The following is a 13,062-nucleotide window of genomic DNA, read 5'->3' as shown; positions in this document are numbered from 1 at the left end:
CAGCACTCTTATTTTTTGATTTTACTCTATTTACAAACAGGTAGACCAAATACTCACGAGCTCTCTCCTCTAATTTTCATGAAGTTAAAACATTTTCAGCAGATTATCCTCTGATTTATGGGTAGGGTCAGGGTGCAAATGCACATTATCTTTCTTTCTCCATCTGGAACTTATTTTTCCAATTGAGGTGTTGCTAGCCCTAAAGCCCCATGATATATGGATGTGCTTGGGCGGATTTGCACCTAATTCACACCCATACTGTAGAGGGTAGCCCTAATTGACACTGTTGGAAAATGTTTGGGCAGAGGTACCTCTGTCACCTTATCCCTAAGGCAGCAGTAATGTCGCAAACATATTTTCCAGACCAGAGCATTTGTCTGCACAGGAGTTATCAGTCACTCAACAAAACAGAGAATTTTGAGTTTCTCCCCAATATTAGGCTTTAAGTATATTTCCCCAATGTGGGTATGACAAACCATTGCCTTTGTGAATAGGCACAAAGATGTGGATTTGTGGGTGGCCGCTACATTCTCTATGACCACTCACTGTTCTTCCCCTGGGAGCAGTCATCTTCCTGCCCCTAAATTTAAAGTTGTGACTGGACCTATATGTGCAGATTTTCCAAAGATGTATGTTGTATCTAAGGACATTTGTTCTGATAGATACAGATTCTATGAATCCAGATCTTCTATTTTCATCAACAAAGGGCAGGGAATTTGGCAGAATGCCTTTTATAGTTTTTGCAAACATTGAATTATTTCTTCTAGCCTTCAAGAAAAGGCTGGCTTCTCAGAGGGGGGACAGTTCGTGAAACTATTCAGTATATTATTTCTTCGTTTTTCATGATGTAACCAAGCAAGGTCCTTGGTCCATGTACCAGACTGATGGATGGATGGAAAACATGAAGAGCAGTCTGTATAATTTCAATTAAATATCGTAGGGTGGTATCAGACATGGACACATTTAGTGGGTTCTAAATGTATCTCTGAATCAAATGGTACAGGCATTCATGGTTACAGGTTGACATTGATATCACTGTAGGAGCCATCCTACATAGAGTTACATTCAAGGTTCTTTCCTTATTGTAAAACATCTGAAGGTTTGTTCCACTTATCTGGAATATTCAATGTTTTCCTTAGACTTCTTACATCAGTGGAGACCTCTCTTTTTCATCACATTTATACTCATATGCTCAACTGGTTATGATTCCAGGCTGTGTTCTGGGTTTTACGCTAAAAAAAGAAAATCTTAAATAACTTGACTTCTTCCAAAGAGTGAGTGGTGTGGCGATGTTCAGGGTAAGAAAGAGAGGAAAAGGGCATGGCTTTACTGTAATCCTGCTACATTCCATGTAATTGAATCTAATCTTTAGGGGTTTCTGCTTTTGTGTGCATCCGTTGTTCTGATGTTAGGACATCAGGGAAGGTACTGGTATTGGTTTCTGCTTTTGTTTGCATCCGTTGTTCTGATGTTAGGACATCAGGGAAGGTACTGGTATTACCTTGTTTAGGCCACTTACATGTAGACTTAGCACCAGCTTTTCAAACCCTAATCGGCTCCCATCCTGTCTTTAGTCTAGACAGTGGGCCTTTCTGAGTTACCATTGACAGGTCAGAAAAGGTGTCTCCTATCTGATGGCTGCCCTGTGAATTGGACAACATTTAAAGTTTGGCCAACTAAGCCAGCTAATCTCTAAGGCTTCTGAGGGTGAGGGAGGTTCAGTATCTGGTGTGTCCAAGATGTCTAAGAGACGCTTTGTTTATCAACTTAAAATTCCAACTTTCTTAAACCTGGATGATGATGACAACAACAACAGTTGTTTAACTGCTTATAACAGGTGGTAATTAACCTCCTGCGCGCTAGACCAATTCCGCTCGCACGCTGAGATTTTGTAAATCGCATGTAACGTGACGAGCTGGGCTCGTCATCAGCGTGCGAGGAGGCTACGCCATGACGAGCCCAGCTCGTCATCAGCGTGGAAGGGGTTAACAAAAGTTAGGAAAATTCCTGACTACATTCAGTTTAAAACAATCCAAAGGCCCATTTTTCTATGGAATAATTTAGAACTTTATTTGGGTTTTTGCTTTGATTGAAATGTTTATTCTTCATGACTATGTACCAGTACGTTTTATAATCCTCTTTGTGGTTTGCTACAAAGTTGTATGATTCAGGATTCTTGTTTCTTTTTAATTGATATTCCATTATATTTTGACATTATTATATTACTTATACAATGCTCATATGACATTAAGATTGTCCTCTGTCAGTGCATATACCAATAAAAGAAAATTTGAGCAAAACACCTTTTCAAAGAGATGTTAAGAATGGGAAAATAAAAAATGGTCAATGATTAATATAACAGGATAATTTTTATATTTAAATGTTCTCTATCGAATCGTATGTATAATATTACTTATCAGTCCTTTTTGAAAAATAAATTTTTAACTGTTTTACTTTTTATTCTTATGTTAATGCATCTTGTGCATTTTTGTCCATAAACATGTAGAGTAGTTTAGCTGTTCATTTAAATATGTGAGAACGTGGGAACATCCAGGCTATAAAATGTCTTACAATTTCCTCTGATGTCTTGTGAAGACATGAGCATGAATTCTAATCTACTTCTGTGGAAAGCCTTTCCCCGTCAACAAACAACTTCAACACCTTTTATGAATAGGATAATGTAAAGCTGAAAGGCTCACCCAAAATCGTGGTTCCAAATTAGTAAAATGAAGACATTATTTGAAAAGGGAACTGCTATCTAACCTCTCTTTTCATTACAGAATGGTTGGTCTCCACTGTTGGTGGCTGCAGAACAAGGGCACACTGGCATTGTCAAGATCTTGCTCCAAAGTCACGCCAGGGTAGACGTGTTTGATGAGGTAGTATTAGTATGAACTATGTTGTGACAGCTAAATTCCAACAACATGTTTTTAACAGTCTCTGTTTTCTTTTGAACAAAAGTATATATTACACAATTCTTTTGTGAAAGCTACAGGAGTTGCAATGTGGATCCCTTTTAGTATGTATGTGAGAAGAAAGTTTACAGTCCACCCCATTATCTCGACCCCATTGCATTGGCTGACCACTACAAGGACCTCACTATTATATTGCATATGGCCATTACTTTAACCTCCAATCATATCAACTTGTATCATTCACCCAATATAGATAGAACTTGAATTGGCACCTTTTAGTGATTTCATCAGATGGAAATTTCTACATTGATAGCATCATTTTCATTGTATGTCTCACCATAGTCTAGAAGGATTTAAAGTATGATATTTTTTAAATTCATGAACAGAGACCTGTTTTTAGCTGAGTCTTTGCATATTTGCAGAATTCCATTTATAACTAACTAAAACATTCCTATGAATACATGCTCTTATGTGAAATCAAGATATGCAAGACATGAATTGCTCTCATAAAAGGATTTTTCTCATAAATATTGTAACACCTTTTTTTAAAGTGCCTGTAAAAGCATAGAAGTAGAAAGATAGGCAAGTCAGCAGATATATATCAATATTAATACCATGGCTTACAAGACCTAGGGAGAGTGTCATACTAATGAAATGCTTTTTCTATGATTCTCCTGTTGTATGCATCCTGTGTTCTGATATTGCTCATGAAAGTGTGATAGTAATAACATGGTTCTTGCATCATACACCTATTTTATATCTACTATTATTTCCTATGTTCTCCAATATTGCTCCTAATGGACTTGCATCCTAGCATGGCAAAGCTTCCCTACATCTGGCTGCTGAGAATGGCCATGACCAGATTGCAGACATCCTACTGTGGCACAAAGCCTTTGTCAACGCTAAAACCAAGCTAGGAATGACACCGCTCCACCTCAGTGCTCAGAATGGCTTTAACCATTTGGTTAAACTTCTGGTGGAAACTCACCTGGCCAGCATTGATGCCATGTCTCTGGTAAGTAGGGTTTTAAAAAGAATTAAGGGGTTATCATTGAAAAGAAAGATAACTATATCCTGGTGATAACTATATCCTGATGATATGGGATGGCTAATCCTAAAATGGCCACAATGTAAATGATGGCATCACCCACTCACTCAGTAACTTGCCCGATTCACAAAAGGCACTTTGAAAGTATGTAAAATAGTACTCCAGTAGTACAACTTCACATTCTACAAAATATAGTTCACATACACCACCTCAGCCTCCTCCTATCATCTCTGAACAGAGATCTCCGCCCTGTGGTGGGTGGGACAAGGGAGTGTGATAGGAAAATGGGGAATAATTACACAAAATGGATGGTGTGTAGGGACATTAAAGAAGTGCTTATGAAGGGCAATTCTATTACAAAACCAAAAACAAATGTAAGAGTAAGACAATTGCCCTTCAAAAATGACACTTCTAATTCTACTACAGCTCTAATAGGGAGAAAACAGGCTTGAATATACTGAAGGATAGACGTGGAGTATCTCAAGCACCAAATAACCGAAATCATACAAATCTGCAACAAACCACAAAGAAGGAGTATAAAACATGCTGATATATAGACATAAAGAATCAACTTTTCAAGCAAAGCAAAAACCCATATAAAACCCAGCATAGAATAATGGGGCTTGATTTTTCAAAAACTAAAGGTATTCAACAATGAACATAACTTCAATTAATTAGCACTTGTCATAATCAGTTAAATAACACCTGTTATAGTCAGTTAAATAGCATCTCTCTCTCTCTCTCTCTATATATATATATATATATATATATATATATATATATATATATATATATATACACACACACACACATATATACAACAACTTATTTTAACAGTTTTAAAATAATAATAATTAACGCAGATTAAAAAAGTAACTTGTAACCAAATTAAAAATTAAATAGCAATAATATTATTACTGAGGATGGGTACTTTTAATTTCCAGCTATTATTAGAAAAATAATTAATATATTTAAATGAATTCATAAGTTAATACAAAGTTAATTTTTGAAAGTCGTTTTCTTTAAGTAATCCTAGGTTATAATATTTTGTTAAAAATATTTTTCATTTTTATTTTTAAATAAATTAATTTGATTAACCCTTTTAAATCATTAACTTATTGAAACATATCTATTTTTTCTATAAAGAGATTTCCACTCCAGTGGCAGAGGTCTCCATAAACAGGTGAAGAGTTACTAATAGCAACTTTACAAGCATTAGTTCAGTTGTAGTAGTCTGCGCTGTCTCATTTGAGGGGCTAGAGAATCTTAATTCTACACCTAGATGTAAATCTTGAACAAATAGCAAAAAAGTAGGAGATATTTTTTAAACGTTCCCACAATGCGGGGCAGAAAGCAAAGTTGCTGTGATGGATGAACAGGAGGGAGCTTTCTCCCTGTATATGGGAACTTGAGGGGGCCTAGTGTACATGAACACTTGTGGGTGACAAGTGATAATGTAGACACCCTTGCCCCATGGTGCTCAGGTTTCTGCGTTACGGGCATGGTTGTTTTTGTGCAATAAGGAGTACCTTACTACACAAAAACAATCCTTAGAAACCTATCCTCTTTCTATGTGTGATGCAGAAAGACTGGATACTTTTAGTACAAGTAGAGAAGACAGGACGTGAGGGTGTGTGATAAGTTAGTTTGTCCATGTAGGTCCCAAGCAGAGAATGGTCAACTGATGATACAATCTGGTGGCTACTAGGATCTAATGAAATTTACAAATTCCACATCCTTCTGATTCATACTGGGTTGGTCCAGTTTGTGGTCATATAGTGTCTTTTGTAGCATTCAGAGCTAGTTGATTAAATATGTTCATACTTCCAGGTAAAGAGCATTGTCATAGTTCCTTCTTACTATCACATTCTATAGGTATTCCAACACCTTTTAACCCCTTCGATGCTGATGACGAGCTCAGCTCGTCATCACCCACGGGTGGCGTGTGCTGATGACGAGCTGAGCTCGTCATGTATCGCGGTAATTTTAAAATTGCCGCACAGGGCAAAAATCGCCGCAGCAGCGATGCGGTTAAGGAGGGGTTTTAATACCATTGTTTGCAAAAACATAACCAACGCCCATGACTTTGAGGGCTCATCCCTAGGTGGCTCTTGACTTACCTTGCAAAACCCCTCCATAGTAGCACCATATGCAGATTATTCTTTGTCCACCAAGATGAACCCTTTCTTCCAGATAATTTTGCCATTTCCAAACTTGCCCTAAAACATGGACGCCCACATGTGGTCAATTCAGTGAGCACTTATGAGTTACATTTATACAATGAGTAAAACTGAACTGAGAAGTTTACAGATTTTTACTCTTGGTGCCAATGTCTGTCTTACTTTTAGCATCCACTACATCTCAATATCACACTATGGAAAGTTCTTGGTTAGATTGAGCTCCTTTGGAATGTGATGCTCAAATTCAAGCTTTTATCTGACCTAGCACCATCACACCCAGGGAGCACAGAGGTACTGCAAGAAGAGAACATCAACTGCATCAGAAAGATGATTAAAGTGGTTGAACATGCTTGTAAGAAGACATTCATGAGCAGCATCCCAATCATAAGGACATATTTCCATCACGGAGGCGTACGCATCTAGGGATGTGTGTATCTCAGGCATAGGTTCCTGCTTTGCAGGTCACTCTTGTTGTGATACTAAGCAAATTTGATGTATAAGAACTACCCAAAATTCATAGGAACATTTTAGAAAAGGAAACTGCCATCTAAATAAAACTGTGTAAATGGCCTGAATACTAACACACCCGATATGTACATGATCATCCGGCCTCAAACTTCTCAATGTACCTATTTGCGTGCTCCGCAGAAATGTGAGGCTACTACTGACCTGTCTCCTTTCTTCTTCTCATTTAGACAAAACAGACTCCCCTGCACATGGCTGCTCTCAACGGGCAACTTGATGTATGTAGTAGCCTCCTCAACATGAAAGCTGACGTCAATGCAACAGATATTGTAAGTGTTAATTGATGGTGATTGAGATGTCTGACAGAACATTCTAAATTGAAATGTGAACATGCAGTGTGGCATGTAATTGTCTCTGGTGTCATACTCAAAGAATTGTTTCAGAAAGGTCTTCAAGTAAAGTGTGTTATAGGGGTAATATTGGCCAGCATTCAAGTTCAAGTTCGGACATTTATAGAGCGCACTGCTCACCCAGAGGGTCTCAAGGCGCTTGGGGAAGGGGTTCATTATTTGTCGAATAGCCAGGTTTTGAGTTCTTTTCTGAAGGAGATGTGGTTATGAGTAAGACGGAGGTGAGTGGGGAGTGAGTTCCAGGTCTTGGCAGCAAGGAAGGAGAAGGTGGTTTTTCGGATGCGTGGGATTGGGGCGAGGGCTTGATTGGACGATCTTAGTTGGCGGGTGGGTTTGTAGAAGGACAGTCGAGTGTTGAGGCATTCGGGTCCTAGATTGTAGAGGGCCTTGTGTGCGTGGGTGAGAAGGCGGAATGTAATTCTTTTGTTGACGGGAAGCCAGTGGAGGTTTTTTAGGTGTCCGGTGATGTTATCTTGGCGAGGGATGTCTAATATGAGTCTCGCTGATGCGTTTTGGATGCGTTGAAGTTTTTCTGCAATTTTGCTGTGATTCCGGCGTATAGTGTGTTGCCAGAATCCAGTCGACTCGTGACCAGTGCGTGGGTGACAGTCTTTCTTGTCTCGAGGGGGATCCAGCGGAAGATCTTTTTGAGAATGCGAAGTACGTTGAAACAGGAGGATGAGACTGCGTTGACTTGTCTGGACATCGAGAGAGAGGAGTCTAGGATGAAGCCAAGGTTACGTGCATGGTCTGTGGGTATGGGTGCTGAGCCCAGGGCGGGAGGCCACCAAGAGTCGTCCCAGGCAGAGGGAGATGATCCTAGGATGAGCACCTACGTTTTGTCTGAGTTGAGTTTTAGGCGGCTATGTTTCATCCAATCGGCTACTTCTTTCATGCCTTCGTGAAGATTGGTTTTGGCGGTGTTAGGGTCTTTGGTGAGGGAAAGGATTAACTGGGTGTCGTCAGCGTAGGAGATGATGTTAAGGTTGTGTTGACGCGCGATGGAGGCGAGTGGACTCATGTAGACGTTGAAGAGGGTGGGACTGAGAGAAGATCCTTGTGGTACGCCACAGATGACTTCAGTGGCCTTTGAGTTGAATGGGGGAAGTCACACTCTTTGAGTTCTCCCAGTGAGGAATGATCTGATCCAGGCCAAGGCTTTTCCTTGTATGCCGATGTTACTGAGGCGTTGTATAAGGGTGCGGTGGCAGACTGTGTCGGAAGCGGCGGAGAGGTCGAGTAGAATGAGGGCCACTGTTTCTCCGTTGTCCAGTAGTGTTCGGATGTCGTCAGTCCTGCAATGAGGGCGGTTTCGGTGCTGTGCTTGGCTCGAAAACCGGATTGAGATGGATCGAGCGAGTTGTTAGATTCAAGGAAGGCGGCGAGCTGGCTGTTGACGGCTTTCTCAATGACTTTGGCCGGGAATGGGAGGAGGGATATAGGTCGGTAGTTTTTAAGTTCAGAGGGGTCTGCTGTGGGTTTCTTCAGAAGGGCGCTGAGTTCGGCGTGTTTCCAGCTTTCTGGAAAGGTGGCAGAGTTGAACGAGCAGTTGATGACATTACGGAGATGGGGTGCGATGATGGAGTCAGCTTTGTTGAAGATGTGGTGGATTTTCCCTCACCATTCCCACCTTGAAAACAAATGTGCCTAGGGAAAAAGCTACATCATTTGGTATGTGGACCCATTGTGCCCAGAAACACACCCCTGCAAGAAGATAAGCCATTTACCAGGGCAAAAACCTTCCATTCATGACTCTGATTTAGGAATGAGTCCCTTAATCATGAAATTCATCAAGGTGATTGGATTAGGTATGTTTACTATTTAGAAAGTGCTGCTTGCAGTACCATCGGAAGACAATTTCTCCTTCCTCTGAAGAACTGGGGTTTAACCCAGAGGCGTCAGGGGCACGCCTAAGATCTTCAAGTTCACCTGTCTTGGTATACAGAGACACAGAATACTTCTGGATGGCATCAGAGACCAAGTTTATTAGCTGCAGCTAGTAACAGTTATCCTAGAAATACATCACGGTGTAAATTCTCAGGACACTGCTCATTTTACTAAGGCGAGACGTCTCCTTTTATACCCAATATTCACATTATAAATGTACACCCACTGCACAAAAATTCTAGCCAATAAGGTACATTTTCAAACAAAGTATCACATAACAAAAACTCAAGTATCCCAACCCAAAAGTTAATTATTAGGAATGTCCCAAATTCAATCTCCACAAGCCGGACAAACCTATAATTGAAAGCATAACCCATGTAATGAAGAAACATAAAAAAGTACCCGTAACAGATGCAGAACAAGATAAGGCATGTGCAAGGAAACTAAAAGTTAACGATGTCATGAACATTGATTGGCAATCTCAGAAAAAGATCGATTAGGGAAATTGGCTTTGTGAGGTCAGTTTCAGGTGAAGAGGTCAGTTTCTTACAGTTCATTTCAGAGTCAAAAAGAAACCTAGTTAATGTATACATGAACTAAGAAGGCCAGGCCACTTTGTTCGCCAGGCTACCTTCACAGGCCTACATGAGGGCAACACAAAATGGTGGCACAGAACAAAATGGAGTCAGACTTGAGAATTACAAAACCTCAGACCCTCCTTTTGCCATTACGTAGGCAATAACCCAAGACTCATGTTAATCTGAATCTAGGTCTATGTCGATATTCATTAGGTCATCAAGGTGTTGCTGTAGCATCATCTTATTATTCTCTACTTCTCTCGGGACAGGTCCCCGAACACACATAGTAGCACAAAGACTACAAATGGCGGGACCACACTGGATGCAAAGACAACAAGAGAAAAGGATGGTTAAAACCATACAAAGGAATGTCAGAGTCTTCCATCCCCATTTGGACAGCAGTCCCCAAAAACCATCTCGTCAATGACCAGTCTCCTTCGTCTACATGGATAGACTCAGAGATTTTATACAACCTAGAGATGGCTTGGTACACTGTAGGGGCATTATCTGTTATGTAAACACAGCAACTTGATCCAATCAATTTACACACTCCTCCTCGATCTGTAAGTATGATGTCTAATACCATACGGTTCTGCAAAGTCATAAGGCGGTCCGCTTGAAGCTCAGCTGTAACATTACTAAGAGCACCTGCTGTCTCATTAATAGTAGCTTCAACAACGCGGACAAGCTGTTGAATATGCCTACTATTGATCATAGAACCCCAAAAGGGCAGGAAGCCCTTGAAGAAATCTCCTACTTCGTGTGCTGCAGTATCTTCCTGATTGAAGACACCTCTACCATATCTCGTTCTATGATAGTCTGAAGCAGTAGTGTATGTAGGGGGAAGTAGAAACGCCACATAACACTTTCCTGAAATATCAGGTGGCAACCATGTGTCGGCTCTGTCATGACAAACAAAATATGTGCCTTTAGCTGGCACAAACGGTGGAGAAGTCTGAGATGAATAGACATAGGTTTGAGCACACACACTCTTACCTAGCTGAGCTTTCAGATTCCGACCATTACCTTGCAAACAAAAATGGCCTCGGTGGGGTACAATCCAAATAGGGGGAGACCTTTTCTATCTCTCCTTCTCTGTCAAGCCGGTACTATATCCAGTCACGTTCCAACCAATGTGAGCCTGCACCTCATCCTTAGGGATAGCATTATATGCATCAATATCACGGATCATAGCTACTATTCCCCTTATCAAGGCACTATTGCTCGAGGTATCTTTAAGGGAACGTAAGGGGCGTACCTCATTTGCATAGATAAACATGGTCTGAAAAGCCCACACAGACCCATTAAAAGAAAAAGGCAAAACCAAATATGGCATACCTTTATCTGTCGTATGAGGCATAAGACCACAAACCCAACAATTAGTGGTAGTTACTACTAACTGATGCTGCTGCAACAACTGTATAAACGAGTTGTTGACAAATTTTGATCTCCTTGTCTGTTCATGTTCAGGCAACGTATAAAACTGGTGCAAAGAAACAGTAGTGAAAGAAAGCATAGGTTGGGAGGTGGGTGCAGATGTCTGTTGTGTAGCATAGACAGTCCAACCCACACAAGCTAACGTGATACTTAAAAACGTCAAAAAGCACAATATTATAAAACATTTGCTATGTATCAGAGTACAAAATCTTGTCTTAAGATCTATTCTCTCAACATCTCTTTCAGTTACAACAGACTCCATCCTCTAACGTGCTGCTCGTGGCAATTTTCCTTCTTCACTCAAGTGTGCGTCCAGGCGTCCTAGACGTCCCTAGAACCGCAGACCTTTCGTCAATACGCGGGCCACCCCTTAAGTCTTATACCGCGACCCTGCAGCTGATCCCGGATGGTGGTTCAAAAAAGAAAAAGAAAAATAGTCTCTTATCTGAAAGAGTGTAATTCACAAAAAAAATCAGATTTTATTTGTCCTTTTTAGACCTTAAGTTGTAGCGTTCTTTACCAGGCACAGTTTGATCCTGAAAGAGTGTCTCTGGGTGCGTAGTATCAAGTCTCAAACACGACGGCACAGCTTCTTGAAAGACTTCATCATCCGCACGTTCTGGCTGAGTCCATTCCAGATGTGTATCGCTAAAAGGTACAAATCTCGGAACCCTTTCACTCTCGGAATCGGCAACACCTTCCTGGACCCACTTATCGTACGGTAAGGGCAAAGGTATCTTCTTGCAATGGGTACCATGTACCCAGTTTTTCTTGCCGAACACCTTAATAGCAGTCCGAGTTGATAACAGGACTTGGTATGGACCGGTCCATCTTGGTTCCAAGTTCTTTGACCTCTCGAAATTCCTGGTTAGAATCCAGTCACCAGGTTGAATCGTGTGGCCTGCGTCTACAGAAACTGAAGGCAAGTGTCATGGACCTGTTGGTGAAGAACACGCAATTTAGCAGTCAAATCATGTAAGTAGTCAACCAACATAGGGTACTCGATATCACTGTCCTTCTTAGGCCTCGGCGCAACCCAGACATTCGCCGGGCGTCCAAAAACAATCTCGTATGGGCTAAGTCCCACACGAGAATGTACTGTCGTTCTCGTGGAAAAAAGTGCCAATGGTAAGGCATCGGGCCATGTAAGACCAGAGCTCACTTGCACCTTGGCCAACTTCAGCTTCAGAGTGCCATTATAGCACTCGACCAGGCCTGCTGACTGGGGGTGATTCGCAGCATGAAATTTCTGTTTAATACCCAGACCCGCACATACTTTCTTCATAATCTGACCCACAAATTCACTTCCATTATCACTCCATACCATCCTCGGCAAGCCATATCTGGGAAAGAATTCTTTGAGCAAAACCTTGGCTGTAGACAAGGCAGTATTATCCTTTAGGGAGTAGGCCTCTATCCATCTGGAAAAGGCGCAAACAACCACAAGGACATACTTCAAGTTATTGCATCTTTCCATATGAATGTAGTCTATCTACAGCACCTCGAACGGATACATTGGAGGAGCAAAATGACCCGCAGGAGTTGGGGTTCCCTTTCCAGGATTATGCATCAAGCAAATCATGCAGTGTTTAACCAAATTCTCAGCACATCTAGGAATTCCACCATTCTGCCATACCGGAGCCAACAACTTACATATCCCTTTTGAACTAATATGAGCCAACCCATGAGCCATAGTAACCACCGGAAGCACATATGCATCCGGCAACAACCATCGCTGGTGCTCTGACAACTCAACCCAACAGCCTGTTGAATCCAACATTCCCGTACTCTCTCTCCACATACTCAATTCTTTCTCAGTAGCTTCTGCCTGAATCATCTTCACACTTTCTATTGTATCTTCACACATTCCTCCTTCCACAACCCATCTGGCAGGACCTGCAATATACATCCGACTCGTCACATCTTTCGCCGTTTCACTCGCTACTTCTTCTGCAAACGCATTCCCTCAACCCACATCATCCGTAACCTTCTTATGCGCACTACACTTCACTATCGTAGTTTGGGTCGGCAAAGTAAGTGATTCAAGAAGTTCACTCACTAATTGTCCATGCTGAATTTTTGTACCATGGGAAGTAAGAAATCTTCTCTCTCTCCACAATCGGCCAAACTGTGAGCCACACC

General features: G+C 41.2%; 1 protein-coding gene across 1 annotated transcript in view; it reads left to right on the top strand.

The window, feature by feature from the left end:
* The window catches only part of LOC147724750 (uncharacterized), a 427,049-nt gene that overhangs the window by 269,326 nt on the left and 144,661 nt on the right, over positions 1 to 13,062 (top strand). Inside the window, exons 16-18 of the mRNA XM_086966280.1 lie at positions 2,781 to 2,879; positions 3,730 to 3,930; positions 6,839 to 6,937. Coding sequence (XP_086822406.1) covers positions 2,781 to 2,879; positions 3,730 to 3,930; positions 6,839 to 6,937 — 399 coding nt within the window. The remainder of the gene's footprint in view (positions 1 to 2,780; positions 2,880 to 3,729; positions 3,931 to 6,838; positions 6,938 to 13,062) is intronic.

Source organism: Lissotriton vulgaris, chromosome 4_1 (genome assembly GCF_964263255.1).
Source record: "Lissotriton vulgaris chromosome 4_1, aLisVul1.2, whole genome shotgun sequence".
NCBI classification, from domain to species: domain Eukaryota; kingdom Metazoa; phylum Chordata; class Amphibia; order Caudata; family Salamandridae; genus Lissotriton; species Lissotriton vulgaris.
The sequence above is the reverse complement of the archived record's forward strand: the minus strand, read 5'-3'. Positions and strand labels throughout refer to the sequence as shown.